The following is an 18,579-nucleotide window of genomic DNA, read 5'->3' as shown; positions in this document are numbered from 1 at the left end:
ATTATTTTGTTCTAAGCTTTATATGAAAATTAAATATGAGACCATGTAGGATTTTATCTATATTAGATATGGTTTTCTGACATACATGTATGACACAGGTACATGAAGTAAAAAACATGGGTATGTGCTTGTGTGTGTACAGGCCTTCTGTCCAGTAGTTCTGTAATGCCTGCAGCATCTCAACAAAGCTTAGCTAAAATCTATTGCTGGCTATACAAAAACAAGTTCTATAGTGCTGTATTTGCTAATAAAGGTGAATTTCATGTAAGAAATGGTTTTGAATTTATTTTCTAAAGGTGATATAATAATGGAATATTTCTTGGATAATTGTATTACCTTGCTCCTCACTTTTACCTGGAAATAACCACCGAATTCCCCTAAAGGTAAAGGTAAAGGTGTCCCCGCACTTGTAGTGCAAGTCATTTCTGACTCTTAGGGTGACTTCTTGCAACGTTTACTAGGCAGACCGTATATACGGGTTGGGATTGCCAGTTCCGTCCCCGGCCTTTCTTTACCCCCCAGCATATGCCGGGTACTCATTTTACCAACCACGGATGGATGGAAGGCTGAGTGGACCTTGACCCCTTTTACCGGAGATTCGACTTCCTCCTTCCGTTGGAATCGAACTCTGGCCGTGAGCAGAGCTTCGGCTGCGTTACCGCCGCTTACCACTCTGCACCACGGAGGATTTAGTGGTGCTGTATTCTCAACATGTAAAATTGTGGTGTATTAGGCACTATCACTGAACGTTCCAACATGTTTGTGGTGGGGTCCAGTCTATCAGAAGGGAATTGCAGCTAGTAGAGACAGATGTTATTATGCCTTTCCATGAACGAAATGTGAGATGCATTTCTAGAACCACTTTAAAGACTCAGGGTTGTAGCCAATGATTGTGTGAGTGAAAGATGGCTTGTTCAAATCAACTTTCTGTTCTTGTCCTCCCCACTGTAGCCCTGTTCCCCCCGCCGAGACACTCCAAAGGGTCAAGAGGACCTACTAAACATTGTGAGCTATGTCAGAAGGGGCTGCAGAAGGAGGGGGAATTGTCCAAAATTGGGTGGAGGAATCTTGCACCAGAAGCTTTTCAGGAGTTTGGAAGTGGAGAAAGGAAAAATTGGTCACATAAATGGCAACTCAAACATAGGAAAATGTACTAAACTATCTTCTTTGCAAGCCCCATTGAAGAAAATAAGAACTATCCATGTTCTTGCACAAGTTTCATTCATCATAGTGGAGCTTATGCAGAAGAATTCTCTCATGAATTTGCCATAATTTTCTTACCAGTTGGTTGCATGTATGGGGAAACAAGATCCATCAAATAACTAAAAATTCACTGCTTTCCTGTGATATATATTTGTCATTTATTCCATTACAGCAAAATAACTGAATTTAGTCTCTTTTGGCTAGATTTACAATGCCATCCTATACATCCCCATTGAGTTCAAGGATACCCACTTACTTGGGAGTAGATATATGATTACAGCATAGCTATATGATCCTTCTTTACCAATAAATAGATCAAGTCACAATTTCATTCAACTTACTTTTGTGTAGAGCCAATCTCTCTCTCATAATTTTTTGCAAGCATTTTTCATGTAGGCTTTCTTCTTGGTCTTCATTTTTCATTTTAGGTTCAATGAGAGTTCCATGAGATTCAGCAACTTCCCTTGGAGTCAAGTAACCCAGGTCAGTTGCACAGGCTATATAATATTGTTTCCAAGCACTGTATTCATTTTTTTCAGGAAGGTATGGTAGAAACCATCCAAACGTAATGCATTTTGGCATCCACAGACAATCCTTTAGTTAGGAAAGTAAAAACAGAAGTTTACTGTCAAAGGGAAGCTGTTACCTAATCATTAAAGAAATGTAAAACATGACTTATTTAAAATATTGTTTGTCAAACCCACCTTTCAGGGCACACTGCCCTCGCAAGATGGTTTACAAGACTCTAAAACACACTTTTTCACATACAAAAAAGAGATCAGCTAAATATTTGTTCAACTACAGCACAGTTCAACCAAATGCAAAGTTGCATAAATGTGTCTTCTTGGTTTATTATGAGGACCCGCAGTGATGACTCAATCTGAGGAGGGCATTCCAAAGGTGTGGGCTCAGCATTGAAAAAGCCCTCTCCCTAGCACCTGCCAGCCTCACAGCTCTTAGTGGTAGTGAGTCAGAAAGTAAGGTCTCAGATGCTGCTCTTAACACTTGGGCAGGCTCATACAGGTGTAAACAGGCCTTCAGAGAAGTCCTAATTGGACTTCCGGGAAGGGTGACTTAGCCTGTGCCTGCTTTTGAGACGGGCTCCTGCCTCAAAAGAAGCTTATTCAGATATATCAGTCAGTTTTTTCTTTTTTTTTTGACTGATTAAACTTCTCCCGGGTAGGGAGAAACGAAGAGATTAACCTCAAAGCCTATTTTTGTTGGGACGACCAGATCTCATTAATTTATGGGACGAGGTCCAGCCGACGAAGGTGGGACGGATTTTCAACAGCAAGCTCTATCTGTTAAAGCGAACGTTCATCTTATCTTCTAAGAGAGAACGCACTAACAGGCAAGCACCCTTCTTTCTATATTTTTCTTTTACTTGACTTAAATTGTTGCTGTTTAAAAGAGATTTGCCAGATTGATCGGTTTTTGACATCTCACTGGGGAGCCGTAACTTCTCTCTGCTACGCACTAATTAATAGCTTATCTCTGTTTTTGTTGCAAAAAGCTGTCCTGGATTTGCATTCTAAAGATATACACAGAAGAGGGATTTCTATTCCAGATTTTTATTTTGAAAAATATTATACTGTTTTGAGACTACTCTCTTTTTGGTCTATTTTATTTTGACGAATCTGTTTCTTGACGATTGCCATTAATTGTTTCGATCCTGGGAACTGCATTTTGTTTACTTAACTATTGGAGAGATAAGGCTGTCTGCTCTGTTTATACTGTGATGTCACCAAGTTTGGAGTATTAACCCAATTGTTGCTGAAATAAGAAGTGGTTTTCCTATATTTTTCTTTTAAAATGGCAATTAAGAAAGTGGCTGAGAATCTGGAAATAACTATGTTTCAGAAAATAATGGATGAGATTGAGATAATGAAAATTGAATTGAGTAAAATGAAGCAGGAGATTAAAGATATAAGGGTCCCTGTGAGAGAGGTGACCCTGGAAGGGGTCCCTGTGAGAGAGGAGACCCCGGAGATTGGAACAGGGGTCCCTGTGAGAGAGGAGACCCTGGAGACTGGAATAGGGGTCCCTGTGAGAGAGGAGATCCCGGAGATTGGAACAAACGTGGAACAGGAACAAGATTTGGAGTCTATGGACTTTAGAAATAAAATCTATTGTTTGGAACTCAATGTTATCTCTGAAGAAATTAATGAAGATTCTAGAGATAAAGTTATCAATGGCATGGATTATTTTCTGGACTGGAATGATGTGATGGAGCCCAATATAGAGAAAATCTATGGAATTAACTGCAGCCATGTGACAATGGAAAAACTTTTAAGAGATGACCCAGTGTATTTTGAAAAAAAGAACAGAGATATGATTTTACAGCAGTATTTCAGCAACCTATTCAGAATGGATGGCAAGAAAATATTTGGGATAGAGGTAATTCCCATCAGACTCTTACTATATGACTATGGCTTTGACAGCAAGATTATTATGGAATACTGATAATGGAAGATTGGATATTGAAATTACTGGACTTAATAAGACTACTGAAGATGGAAGATGGAAAATGGAACTAATAGAGATAATAGAACAATGGCTACTGAAATTACTGAACCTAACAGATTCTGATGTGATGGATTAATTGAAATGTTTATTTTGACTATGGTTATGACAATAAGATTATCATAATTAGTAATGAGATGGATTAATCGATATGCTTATCTGGAAAAAAAAATTGATAGATATATTTCTTAAAGAATTGAAACCTCTCTTTGACTTTTTGTGGAAAGAATAAAGTAATGTTTATGAGATTTGATGATTAAGTAAGATAACTACTGGAGGAAAGTGATTTTATAATATGACTTAAGAGACAGGATTGTTATATATTATAGACTTATAACTGATTTGATCTTTGACAAATGGGAAGTCAATATTTTACTCTTTATTTTTTATTTTTGTTTTTTTTTTCTTTTTTTCTTTTTGTTTAACTATTTTTGATTTTGTTTTTTGTCTTTGAATGTTTTATGATTTTGTCTTGTATGTTTTATGAAAATCTGAATAAAAATTATTGAAAAAAAAAAAAAAAAAGAAATGTAAAACATGACTTATTTAAAATATTGTTTGTCAAACCCACCTTTCAGGGCACACTGCCCTCGCAAGATGGTTTACAAGACTCTAAAACACACTTTTTCACATACAAAAAAGAGATCAGCTAAATATTTGTTCAACTACAGCACAGTTCAACCAAATGCAAAGTTGCATAAATGTGTCTTCTTGGTTTATTATGAGGACCCGCAGTGATGACTCAATCTGAGGAGGGCATTCCAAAGGTGTGGGCTCAGCATTGAAAAAGCCCTCTCCCTAGCACCTGCCAGCCTCACAGCTCTTAGTGGTAGTGAGTCAGAAAGTAAGGTCTCAGATGCTGCTCTTAACACTTGGGCAGGCTCATACAGGTGTAAACAGGCCTTCAGAGAAGTCCTAATTGTCCAGGGTTCTACATCACACGGGGAGCCTACATAAGTAGAAGCAGGCTCCTCATGTCAGACAATTGCCCTCCAACTTGCAGACGGCAATGGAGATAGGGTCAGAGCTAGCATGCTCAGCCCATGGCTCCCATTCACATGTGGGATTTCTAAAATGCCTGAAGAGGGCTATAGTGTGGCTCGAAAACACAGCAATTTCTTGTACTTGTACCAAATGAAAAATTAGTATTGGCTACATATGTACCAAGGGCGGGGGGCATTTTTTTTTCCAGACTGAGGGACACATTCCCTTTTAGAGGCCTGATATCGGCAAAGTCAGCCCTTTTGCCAGTGAATGCATAGGGTCGAGGGTTCTTGCTTTCTACCTTTCTCCATGTCTACATAGAGTTCTTGTATGTTGAACATTAGTTCACCTAAGCTCACAGGTTATCAACAGCAGTCATCTAGTCTAGGTGGAGAATTAGAGGAGACCCCACTCAAGAATTTTGAGTCTTGGGAGTATCAGAAATTTTCTATTTGGGAGTCAGATTTCAGACAGCAGAACAGTCTTTATAATATATGCTATTTATTCATATCTTGCACACTACAACTAATAAAATGCATTCTAGGTGGCCTCAGCCATCATTGCAGAAACAGAAAAAGAGAAATATACATCAGCATGAAAGAAGTTGCTGGATATCAATTCAATATCAAAGTAAAAATCTCTGAAGGCACATCTTAATTAAACCAAGTTACAATAGATGAAGGACTGAGTTAAACTCTAGGTCATATCACAGAGCCAAAGTTACAAAGTACATGGACATACATGTCATGATACATCACCCATCAGATGTCATGAATGGAATAGATGGATGGTTCTCCTGCTTTCCTCAACTCCCCACTCCAGCAGAGCTGATGGGTCATGAGTGCTATAAAACATGACCTTTTATTCACTTTCTTATCAAAGGGAAGGTGTGTTCCCATGGCCTTATTTACCTTTTTGCTATGTGTCTTTATGCAACCTCATCAGGCTCTTCATCAGGTCATTAGCCAGATGCTCCTGGAGAGTCTTCCATTCTCACCTAGTTAGATTAACTTCACCATATAAGGAACTTTCTCTTACCTCATGTTGACATTTAACATAACACATTGGCTGTTTGCCCAGATCTCTTATCTCTCTGTCTGTTCCAGTTGTTTTCATAGGAAAATTACAGCTTTAATCAGGAGACGGAGGAAAAAGGGGAGGCACTTTTAAACTACTCCTTTCTTACTATTTGGCTCTTATGCATGAAGCAGACTTCTAAGCATATATAAGCAGATCTAAATGATTTCAGCATAATTTATGCATATCTTAAGCCATTATCTGGGATGGCCCATTACAGGCTACATGCCAGTAACAGGCAGAGCCAGAAGCAAAAGTGGGTGGAACAACAAATGTAGACGTTACCTTTGTACAATAGGCTAGTTTCTACACATACCTCTCTATCCTTCATCCAGGCAAGCAAAAGACATTATCAGAGTTTTAAGGATACATTCTAGCCAGGCAAAAATTGTGAAGCAGAGCCAGAAAGGGGCATGGCCTAGGGACAGAAGGTGTGGCTAGGCAGGGTGGGTATGGGGAGAATACCAAGGGCCAGATATTTGATCCCTGGACCTGAGGTTCCTCATTCCTGAGACTGAATGATTGATGGATATAAATAAACAGTTTTGAAAGCAGTAGAAGAACTTCACCCCAGCTTGCTCTGGATCCCTATAAGGATTCTATTAATCACCTAAAATATATACACATACAGTAATTGTGATTAACAAAACTGAGGTTTTTATTTTAGTAGCAAAGTGTTTCGGCTTCTGCCTTCATCAGCTGCTAACATACAAATGCTGCTATCAATCTGGAGCCATCAACAAGCCTCCTGTAGCATTTCACCAGTCTTCTAATTTACACAAACTATTAGTGAGAGCTGTGCTTAAGACACCTATAAGTAATCCTGGATCTCATCCTTGTCACTCCAAACACTGTATTACCTGTGTGTATCTCATGGACACTACTACTTTCAAAAGCACCAAGATAAGCAGAACGTATTACATCAAGCAGAACATCACCTAGGTCCTGCAACATAATTTATGTCATCGAATGCAAAAAAACAGGATGTCATATCCAATGCGCGGGAGAAACTACAAATGACCTATGCACACCCTTCAGAAACCATAAATCAGCAATCCTGACTAAAAAAGTGGAGCAACCAGTTGCAAAACATTTCAACATTGAGGGTCACAGCCTGTTGGACTTACCTAACAGCTATAGTGATGCCAACAGATCCAACAACACTGACCAAGAGGGAGAATTTTTGGATATACTCTCTTAACACATTGGCACCACATGGCCTGAACCTGGAGGACAGTACCACCACTACTTAGCTTCTGCAAATGAAGCCTCTGAGCGTTCCATCCTCAAAGCTCTATAACTGCCACCTTAGTAGCAGCATTTGTACGTTAGCAGCTGATGAAGGCGGAAGCCGAAATATTTTGCTAGTAAAATAAAAACTTCTGTTTTGTTAGTCACAATAACATGTATGTACACATACACATACAGAGCTTACCTGTTCAGTTAAAAACTTCCAGTGCCAGTTGACTTGGGCTGATGCACAAAGATCTTTGGCATTGAGAAAAGAGAATATGTACAAAGATATGAAACGTGGCAGCACAGTGGTGAAGTCCACTTTGGTCACGGGGATATTTTCTATAAACCATCTTTCAGCAAACCTGTGAAATGGGACAACTCTAAATGGGTGGTTATAGATTCTTGGAAGTATTAATATACAAATAACTATGCATTGTCTGAGAAAACGACTATGCTTTAATGCTAGATGGTTATAAACGAACTATCAAAATGCATTTCATCAAGCAGTTCTGCTGTTGTAATACAGAAGCATTATTTGAAATACAAATCTTGTGAGGGGGGGTAACATCAAAGAAATATGGCACTTTTCCAGCTCAGCCGCAAGATATTTCCTCAAAATATGACAGTTGATCTCTGAGTACTGGAAAACGTTTTAGAGAGTTCGTTTGAATGTGAGCCAACCCTCCATGACATCAAAAAAGAGAGAACAAAATACTTATCTGATTTTCAAACTCATAAACACAACTCCAGCTGAAAAAGGCATAGATGATGAGGCTGCAATGGCACCAAAAGGGTCGTGTACTGGTAAGGTGGATCTGGATTCTATTAAACTAATGCTTGAACAATTAAAAAAAGACCTGTCTGCAGAATGGCAATACATGCTAAAACTTTAAAAGAAGAAATTAAGACCATGGCCACTACAATCTCTGCTTTAACCACAACAGATGAGTCCATGAATTTAAGCCTTAAGCACAATTACACCACTAAGCTCGAATGCACACAGCTTCAACTGCAGCCTCCACATTAGAAATCTATCAGAGAACTTGGATGAACAAGACTTAAAAACATTCCTACTGTCTTGGCTGAATGCTCTAATACCGGACTTACATTTAACACGGGAAGGTATGGAGCAAGTATACAGGGTGCTCTGCCTCAAGCCAAAGGAAGGCAGGAGACCCAGGGACATAATAATCAAATTTTGGCACTTCACTACAAAATAACTCATCATGTGAAAGCTCAGTGACATTGGAAATGCCAAATATAAGGAGCATCACATAGAAGCATTTCAATATTTGAGCTGAGAGACCCTAGAAAGGACACGATCCTTTAGACACTATCCTGAATGGCTGCACAGCAAAAATGTAAGATATAAATGGGTCTTTCGTTTTGGATGACTGTGACCCACAACAACTTGCAATGTGTCATAACAACTAAAAGAGAAGCACAAGAACTGATGTACAAAGCTGGGGAGCCGACCCAATCCAGCTCTGACCTTGATGACTAACGGGGAGCGCTGATGCTGGAAACAGATGACAGAAACAAATAAAAGATCAAAACAAACTGGAAATCAGTGTGACACTCCAGAAGATGGAACAATATGAAAACTATAACAACTTAATGTGGCTTTATCCTATCAGAAATCCTATTAAAAATCATACTTATAAACTTTACTGGCTGAAAACATTATCGGACATGACAACTGAATTACTGTATGAACACAGCAACTCTTCTAATTTGTTCTGTAACTCTGGATTGACTCTTCATTGTAATATTTGATACTCACTCATTGTGTGTGAAATGTAACGAGCTATCAACACTTCTGCTGTAAGGGAAGCTTCTCTGCTGAGGAACTGAGCACCTTCAACACAACAAAGCTACTTATATCAGAGCGCTTGATGTTAAGTCCAAATTTAGCTTGTTACTCTTTTCTCTAACTCATCTTATAGTCTCTATACAATTAAGTTATTCACTTTACTGTTATTTGAATTTATTCAATCTGTTACTTATTGAAAATTTGGCCATTCTGCTTGATAAAACCACATAAAACCTCTCAGAAAAGAGGAAAAGGGGACTTACCCACTCAGTCAAACCCATCACAGTGGAGAAAATAGTTATTCTCTACATGGAGCTCTTCCCTTATTGGAGACTCCAGGGATGGAGCTTGTTCCCTTACTACTGGGTTCTTTGTTGTATCCCTGTTTTATATTTTTTTTACCCTAAATGAAGAGTTTACATCTGTGGCATTTCAACAGTTATATACTAGGGTTGAAACAATTTGCAACTGTCTTTTTCTCAGTTATGGCAGTCTGTGATTTGAAAATAACCTCATGGAATGTTAGGGATTTGGGGACTTCTGTAAAGTGGAAAAAAGTCTGGAAAACATTGCAAGGTAATAATAGTAATATCATAATCCTGCAGGAGACTCATCAAAAGAAAATTAAATGCCACCTTACGTTACCTCTCTAAAGGGGAGACCTGGTTGAAGCACTTGGTACCTTAAAATCAAGAAGTGTGGCTTTTTGGATTAAAATTGATGTTGGATTTCTTGTTAAAGATGTTCTTAAAGACCCTCAAGGAACACCTCTTTCTTAAGGGCACAATTGGGAAGGAAGGGAAAGCATTCACTCTGGGAACATATGCCCCAAACTCTAATCAGTTAGTCTTCCCGAGAAACACTTTCAGAATCTTACATGACTTTTAAAAAAGTGAGGTCCAACTGGAAGGGGACTTGAACTCAATCTTAAACCTACACGTAGATAAAACAGGAAGGAAAATGAAAGAATTACCTTCAATGGGAGAAAGACTGAGGGGACTCCTCCCACAGTATGATACTACAGATACATGAAGACTATATCTACTATATTTGCTTCACAGGGAAAAATAATATTTACACTATAATTGATTGTATCCTTGTTTCTAACATGTTTTCACACACATTGAAACCCACAAACATAGGTTTCATCATACCCTCTGATCACGCCCTATAAATGCAGTTCTGGAACTGGCTTCACCCAAGTAAATTTTATCTGCTGCTTAAGCCTGTTGCTACTTGAAAATTTCCTCACAAAAGAAAAGTTCTAGAAGATATTTTAAAAATTGAAATACCTGAACAATAGCCACCATCCCTTTTATGGGATACTCTTAAAAGCTGTGTTAATGGGTTCTTTCATATCTGAACAAAGCAGAATCATTAAAACAAACAAAAAAGCAAAACAACAACTTCTGGATGAAATAAAAACGGTGGAGGACTGATGTAAGAGGAATAATAGTACCAAGAGTTTTCCAGATATTAACAAGAAAAAGAATTGAACTTAAAGCCCTAGAACTAGCAGCATAGTAACCTCACTACAGTACACAAATCAGCACTACTAAGAACATAACACCACCTCAAAACTCCTGGGCAATCACTTTTTAAAAGGAAATAGAAGATTATGGTCAGTGTGTAGCTGCAGGAGAAAAACATGGAACTGATAAAATTGCTCACCAGTTTCAGAGGCTTTTGACAAAAGTTGTATGCCCTGACAGAATTTGATGAAAGCAGAATTGAAAGTTATTTATCCCAAGTTGGAATGGCTCCTTTTTCACCAGAGCACACATAGATGCTTAACACCCCCATAGAGATACCCAAAATGGAACAAGCAATAAAAAACTGAAACCAGGTGAAACACCTAGAATGGATGGCTATGTAGGACTTTTTTTTAGAAGACTTCAAAACATGAACTGGGTCCCTTCCTGTATCTATTATTTAATGACATACTAACAGGAGGTTAAGTTCCACAGACGTGGAAACAGACCCATATAGCTGTCATACTCAAACCAACTAAGAGTGGAGAATTGGTGACGTCCTACTAGCCAATCTCTCTTATCAATATTGATGTGAAGCTCTTCACAGCTATACTGTCAGAGAGGTTGGCCAGGGTCAATATCTTCATCCTGATCAGGTTGGATATGTGAGAGACAGAACTATTATAGATCCAATCCAGAGGCTCTTCAGCAGTGTTCTTTGGGAAACATTCCAAAAAAGCAATCTTGTCACTGGACACCAGTAAGGCATTTGACAAATTAATCTGGAAGTTTCTATTTATGGTCCTTTAAAAAATGAACATTGGTGATACCTTTATCTCCACTACACAGTGTTTATATGAAAACTCACAACGATGAGTACAAGTAAATAGAGATGTCTCACAATGGTTCAACACTGCCAAAGACACTGCACAGAGATGCCCATTGTTGCCCCTGCTTTTTGCCTTAGGCAATGCATTTCAAATGGAGCCTACTATTAAAGGAATTCAGATAAAAGAACAAAGCCATCTATAAATTTTGTGTGGACAACATCATCATTATGGTAACTAGCCTGGAACTAATTGAGCTCATAAAACAATATGGTGAATTGGCTGGACTACAAATTAATTTAACTAAATCAGAAATATGTTTACATTTGGCTCCAAATTCACAACAAAAAATACAACAAAATTGAAACTATGCCCATACCCTTCAAATATTTATCATCCAAATGATACCAAAGTATTTAAGCAGAGGAACTTAACTATAAGCCCTTATTATAGGATATTTAAAAAATGATGCATGAATGGAAAGATATACCACTACCATGGCTGGGGCACATCATGGCAGTCAAGATGGTTAGATTACCAAAATTTCTTTTTCTGTTTCAGACCACCCCACTAATGTTCTATTAAGGTAAAAAAAATGGCAAAAAAATCTGCCTCTCACTTATACATGAGGTAAAGAACCACGACTACAACACACCATTTTATATAAAGAAACAATGCTGGGGGAAACGAGCATATATCATAGCACGTTCTTGGTTTAATATGGAACGCCCAAAGGTATGGGAAAATAGGATTAGGGCACTACTATTCAGCTTGCAAGTGAACAAAAATCTGGACTTGCTTGACAATCCATTTTTACTGGCTGACTTGGAAATATGGAAAACCGGGAGGGGTGGGGGAAGAGACTTTCTCCTCCCAATCCCTTCTAAAACCTATCCTAAACCACCCTCTCTTCTATCACTTGGACAAATTCATACAATTTAAAGAACAGGAACCACAGAGTCTCTGTACCATTAGGAATCTTTAACCCAACACTTTCCCAATCACACAAGTACAACTCAAAGGAAAACTGAAAAAACATCTGTACATGGATACAGATCAGATTCAACATTTTCTCTCCATCCCTTCTGTGAAAAAACAACGCTCACATCATTTGAGCATTTTTTTGAACAACATAGATAAAAGCACACTCTCAGGGCTTTACAAAATTCTTTCGTCAGAAACAATTGGCTTCTTAGATAATTTCAAACAACAATGGGAACACGATAAAACATGGAGATAGATCCTATTAAATGGAACAAATTATGCAACAAGAACACATTCCACTCCTCTTCTGCTAAATGGAGGGAAAATTCATTCAAGTTAGTACACAGATGGTACTCGACTCCACACACACTTAGTAGAATCACTAGGAACAGCAACCGCATCTGTTGGAGAGGGTGTGGGGAGCCAGATACATACTATCTCATGTGGCGGACATGCCCAGTAATTGCGGAATTTTTGGACTGAAGTGTTTTACAAAATATACCTTATCACTGGGCAGGTCCTTATCTCAGACCCTCTCATAGCACTACTATCATTTTTTTCCTGGTACAGTGCTTTTCAAGGATGTATTAATCTCCTTGTTAGTTGTGGCATGTATCATCATTGCATGAAATTGGAAGTACAGCACCTGCAATTTGATTGAGGAATGGTATAAGCAAATTTGGACAATGGAAAAATTAACTGAACAATCAAAAAGGAAGAAGAGACCCCACTAAGAAAGATAATTTGTATAATAAATGGTTCCATTTCATACAATTTGTTGCCAGCAAAGAACATGACTGTTCTTTGCACCCCCCAGAACCCAGGCCTCTCTATGGGGAGACATGTTGGGTTAAGTATATTCCTTTACCTTATGTAATTGTATAATGGATTTATAGAATTTATTTAATTATACTGTTGTATCAGAATGTGTGGTGAAACATCTTTATAAACACTCTCCTCTTTCTTTGATATAAAATTATACCTTTCTTTGTATAATCTAATGATACATCAATGCTCCATTAAATGCTCCTATTTTACTTTTTAATGTTAATTTCTAGTAAGGTTTAATTTAATTTATAATGTATTCCTTTTCCTTATTATTTTTCCTTTTTGTCCTTTTCCTTTTGTCAAAATTTGAATAAATAAATTCTTTTTTTTTTAATTACACATCTTGCAAGAACACAGTGTGGCCTCAGCTCCCACATTTGGATCCATACAGACAAATGTTTCACTTTATGTGAAGACCAGCCGATGATGACGCTGGACTCTACAAAGGTGCAAGCACTAGTTTGGGTAAAAGTTCAGTTTTTACAGCAGGCATCCTATGGAACCTACTTTTCCTTTTCACAAAACACAACCGAGAAAATAACTTGTGGCTCACTTACTTCATTTGTGACCTATTGCACTTGATCAATATCCCATGGAGAAACTGCTTGCGCTGCTTGTCCGTCCAGAGATCAAACCAGTGGCTTATGAGTCTGACTCTTTCCTGAAAGAGCTGAACAAAATCACAGGTTTTTCTCAAAGGACAGCTCCGTAACACTAAAAGACATAGTGTTTTCTTTGGCTCTCATCTTTTATATCCTTACATAGATAGAGTCATCTTTTTATACACTTCCCTTTCACTGAACATTTCTAGGAAGTGCAGCTCAGTGGCAGGAAAATGCCATTATGAAATTCCCCCAGTGTTACCAATCCGATTTAAGCAGCAGTCAGTCTCTTTTCTGAGAGAAGAACGACCACCATATAATTTGGACATTAAACATCTTTCCTTTGAGAATGTACATACAATGGACACACACATACAAAAAAGAGAAAACCAAGTGCACCTTTGTGTGGACACAGTTCTCACAGATGAGAGTTGAACTCATTACTATACTGACATGGGAAGTGATCCGTAACACATATGCATTCTCTTGGTCAGCATTTGCCAACTTGGTGCCCTCCAGTTGTTTTGGACTACAGTTCTCATCAGCCTCAGCTGGCTGGGTTGATGGGAAATTGTAGACCAAAACATTTAAACATCTGGAGAGCACCAAGTAGGTGAAGGCTACTCTAGGTGAAAAGAAACAGGATGTCTAATTTATATTATTTGGGCTTCTGATGAGGCTATGTTGTTGTGCAGCGTTTTATAATTGCTGGAAAAGAGTATCATGTGAATAGCAAGCTCCACAGCTCTGATGCTAGAATGTCTTTTTTCAAAATCTCACTTCTGCCCTAAATTAATGTATTTCCTGTTCCCTTTCTGGTCAAAGGTTAAGCATACATGAGAAGATATTCATATTTATTCTTACACTGTTTGGGGCTAATAACGGGGTGGAAAAATAATCAGGTGCTCTGACAATTTCTTCTTCAGAATTGATTGAAGAAAAAAGTTGGAAAAATCTCTTCTAGTTGTTCCAACTATAAAGAATAGTCAAACAGACATTATACCAAGCCTTGGTGCATTGCAAATGAAAGCACTTCAGTATTTTTGGAGTAGTGATTTGCAGAATTTAAAGCAATGCTGATTATTGGTATCTGGCCATCATCTCCAGAATTGAAACAACATCCTATGTTAACATTTAACAGAGGACAGCATTCCATGTGAAGCAACTTTCCATGTGAAGCCGCCCTGGGCTCCTCTTGGGAGGAAGGGCAGGATATAAATCTAATAAATAAATAAAAAATAGGCCCCCAGAAGGCCTAATAATGGTTGACATTCCAAATTTCCCTTGCCCAGTAAAAATATTTTTTAAAATGGAGCAATTATGCAAATCTACTACAAAAAACTTCTCAATATTTCCAAGTAAAAATTATTGAAGAGATTTCCACTTAAAATCCATTTTTTTGCTATGGGGAAAAATGGAAGTAAGACACTGCACTGCAACATGATAAAACTGACATCATGGGACTACACTTACTCAGTGATATCAAGTAGATTAGGTTACAGTGTAGATGCCACAGGTCAAAGATCCCTCAGATCAGTCCTGACCTGCAGCAGCCATTTATTGCTGGCATTTCCTAAGCTAGGGGCTGCCATTGTGACAATCTTGCACGTAGCATTTCGAGAATGACCTGGAGGGAAAGGTTCAGGAGGAGCCAGATGACAGAAGTTGGACAGAGATCCTGCCACTCATTTTTGAAGTCATTGGCTGTCAGGCACACGTGCTGTAATGTCATGGACATGTACGATTAATTTTATCTGAAAACATTAAGTGTTTCCTATTCATATTATGAAAGTATAAATCAATATGCATTTGGGGGAGTCATGTAAGTTGTGGAAAGAGTAAGATGAGGGCCAAAGGCACAGTGATTAAAATAATAATTTGTGTGACTTCAGTAGACTTTCACTTACCTGATTGTTAAGAGATTTATTTTCAATAGGTGTCCAAGTACTGAATCGTGTCTTCAAGATTTCTGCAGTCTGATTTTGATTTAGACTCTCCCTACCTTCTGCAAGGAGCCCCAAGCTTTCCAAATGCCATTGTTTAACACTGTGTGGGGTGTGTATTGAGTAAGTTGTAGTCATTGTAGAAGCAGTTGCAGAATTTCCTCGGCTAATAGTGCTACAACTACACACTTCAGACAGACAGGCCTCCTAGAAACAGGAGTGACTTCTTCCTGGAAAGTAAACATCAGGTTCAAAATGTGGTTTTAGCACTTTTGCCGCCCTGGGCTCCTACTGGAAGGGCGGGATATAAATCAAATAATAAATAAAATATATAAATAAAATGTGATTCAAATGTGCATCCCAATCACTCCAGCCCTAGAAGGCAGAGAAGCATTTGGACTGTGAATCTGATTTTTTCATCAAAATTCTCCTGCTCTTCTCCCTTAATAATCTGTTCATATTGGTTAAAATAAATTTGAAACATGAGATAGAGGGAGAGGGAGAAAGAAGGTAAAGCCCCATAAAAATATGGTCCTTATAGGGTTGTAATTAAACTGCAAACAGGCTTGTGGCACCTTAAAAAGTAACATTTGTATTATGTCATCATAAATTTGTTAGCCTTTAAGATGCCACAATACTCCTTGCTGGTTATGCTGCAAGAGACTAAGGCTGCTGTAATACCAACTTTACTTACCTGGAAGTAAGCCCCATTGAATTCAACAGGTCTTACTTCTGAGTAGACATGGCTTGGGATTGCAGTGTAAAACAGCTTTTACTCTGGAAATCGTTAAAAGTATGTTACACAATAATGGGAGTTAGCATCCTACGTATTAATAATTAGGGGAAGGACCATAGCTCAGTAGTAGAGCATCTGCATTGCATGTAGAAGGTCCCAGGTTCAATCCCCGGCATCTCCAGGTAATGCTGGAAGTGTTCTGTCTGAAACCTTGGGACACTGCCAGTCAGTGTAGACATTACTGAGCTAGATGGACTAATGGGTCGGACTCATTACAAGGCAGTTTTCTATGGGAGGTACTAGGCATTTATTAAAATGGGACAAAAGTACAAAAAGATGAGTTTAAAAACCTTTTTTAAAGCTGGACATACTTTATGTTCCGTATATTTGGAACATAAACTATGAACAACTTTATGTTCCATATATTTCCTTGTATTGCTTAAGTTTCTGGTTCCTCTATCCTTCACTTTGTAGCTCATCTTGGTAGAGCATCTGTTTCACATGTAAAAGGTCCCAGGTTCAATCGCCACCATTTCTAGGTAGGATGGTCGGGAGAGATCCCTGCCTGAAATGCTGGAGAGCCACTACCAGTCAGTGTAGACAGTACTGAGTGAGATGGACCAATGGTCCGCCTCCATATAAAGAAGCTTCCTTTGTTTCTAGAACATGGCAAAGCACCAAAATTAATGTTAGAGCACCCACAGCTAATCTCTTGGCTCTCAGATTATTCCAATTGCAATTCTCAGATTTTCTAATAATTAACCGTGTCACCAATTAATTATTTGTGTACCACCCTGGGATTATTACAGTGAAACAAGCTTGATTTTAATTCCTTTTTCTTCTGGAGCCTGTCAGAAGGGAGCCAGTTGTCAACTCCTGCACTTTTTAAAAACTCACACAAAAGCAATGTATTTTCTACCACCCCCACCCCATATGAACAAAATAGAGTATCAGAAAAATGCGATTACCTCAGGAAACGTTTGGGGTTTTTTGCCTGTGAGGAAGCCACCAGAGACCTGCTGTATGAAAGCCCAGACTGCTGTAGGATTGGCTGACATGCAGTACTTCCTCACATCGCCATAGGAACCAAAGTGCACAACACAATGCACTTTGGGCTTACAGCCAAGACTGGCTGAGGCACAATCAGAGGCAAAGATTCTTTTCTCATTCTGGGCTAATTCTAAGTCTACTTATGTTGGATTTTAGTCTCCTTCAAGCAGTATGGCTGTCAGTCAACATTTCTTTGGATGTCACCTTTTCTTCTGGAAGGACTCCCACGCATTTCACAGAAAACAGCAGGTGAAGCGTGTCCTAAATGGAGATCCAACAACAGGGGTTTCTGCCTGTGTTGATTTCTGCCTCTTAAGTAGCTGCTAAAGGCATGGGAGCCCTGCAAGGAAAAAAATGTAACAACCCTTCCAATTATTCTATATTGGGATGAGAGCAAATACAGACCTCCAGTCCTCTCTATCTTGCCCTCTCCAGGTGACCCCCTCACTGGCCCTGCTCCCTGAGTGCTTTTGTCTAGCTGGAATATGTCTTTGTACTGTGATACTGCCTCTTGCTTGCCTGAATGGAGAGAGATGTGTTCTAAACCTCCAGGTTTTGTGCAGCTGGAATGTAGCCTGCTGTAGAAAGGTCAATCACCCCCACTGCCCACTCACTTTTGTCTCTGACCTCAACCATCATGTGATCTCTGGAAGATGTCCCATGAAATGCAGCTCTTGGGCTGCAAAGGTTCTTCACCCCTGCCCTATCCAAACAACCAAGCTGTAATAGCAAAATAGTAAACCATGACTCAGGACATAAATATGCTCCACTGTACTACTGTCCAGTAGTCTCTTGAAACTAATTAGCATCTACTATTTTGATCAAAAGCCCAAGCAAACACCTGCAGACTTATCTCCTATGTAGGATTATCACCATCTTCTTTAAGAACATTTGCTTGAATCCAAAGAGCCACTTGAATGAACAAAACACACCTAAGTGGAAATCAGAAATACCTCCTCGTGTAAGCAGATTCCACGTACCACAATTGCACCCCCCATCTCATCATATGCCATTTCAAAAACTCCCCTGACCTTCAGAGGTGTCATATTGGGGGATGAAAGAGGTTGTACTGGGGAGGGGGAGTGTGAAGGCTAGTATGCAAGCAGGACTTTGCCTGTTTTTCTTTGGATCCAAAATCTGAAAAAGGACCTTTAGAGTCATCTAAGCTACTGAAGGTGAACTATGGATCAGAAAATGTTATCTCTGCTGTGTGGCAAGTTGCTTCCCTTTTATGATTCTCCAAATCATGCCATGATATGAAGCCCACCTTCTCTCATGGTAGTCCCAATGACATGGATTTT

General features: G+C 38.8%; 1 protein-coding gene and 1 long non-coding RNA gene across 7 annotated transcripts in view; one reads left to right on the top strand and one right to left on the bottom strand.

Annotated features, from left to right (window-relative positions):
• Nucleotides 1-18,145, bottom strand: part of ECT2L (epithelial cell transforming 2 like) — a 71,670-nt gene extending 53,525 nt beyond the window's left edge. For 5 of the 6 annotated variants that reach the window (XM_061623983.1, XM_061623986.1, XM_061623984.1 and 2 more), the window contains exons 1-5: nucleotides 17,197-18,145; nucleotides 15,457-15,722; nucleotides 13,505-13,617; nucleotides 7,223-7,385; nucleotides 1,545-1,797 (exon numbers count right to left, since the gene is read on the bottom strand). In XM_061623983.1, the coding sequence (XP_061479967.1) occupies nucleotides 1,545-1,797; nucleotides 7,223-7,385; nucleotides 13,505-13,617; nucleotides 15,457-15,630 (703 nt within the window). In that variant the 5' untranslated portion in view covers nucleotides 15,631-15,722; nucleotides 17,197-18,145. Of the gene's footprint in view, nucleotides 1-1,544; nucleotides 1,798-5,748; nucleotides 5,840-7,222; nucleotides 7,386-13,504; nucleotides 13,618-15,456; nucleotides 15,723-17,196 lie in introns of those variants that run through there. The other variant, XM_061623989.1, reaches the window with a different exon arrangement.
• LOC133383382 (uncharacterized) overlaps nucleotides 1-18,579 on the top strand; it is a 75,983-nt gene that overhangs the window by 48,890 nt on the left and 8,514 nt on the right. Inside the window, exon 2 of the long non-coding RNA XR_009762273.1 lies at nucleotides 1,632-1,686. This is a non-coding gene — a long non-coding RNA (uncharacterized LOC133383382). The remainder of the gene's footprint in view (nucleotides 1-1,631; nucleotides 1,687-18,579) is intronic.

Source organism: Rhineura floridana, chromosome 4 (genome assembly GCF_030035675.1).
Source record: "Rhineura floridana isolate rRhiFlo1 chromosome 4, rRhiFlo1.hap2, whole genome shotgun sequence".
NCBI classification, from domain to species: Eukaryota; Metazoa; Chordata; class Lepidosauria; order Squamata; family Rhineuridae; genus Rhineura; species Rhineura floridana.
The sequence above is the reverse complement of the archived record's forward strand: the minus strand, read 5'-3'. Positions and strand labels throughout refer to the sequence as shown.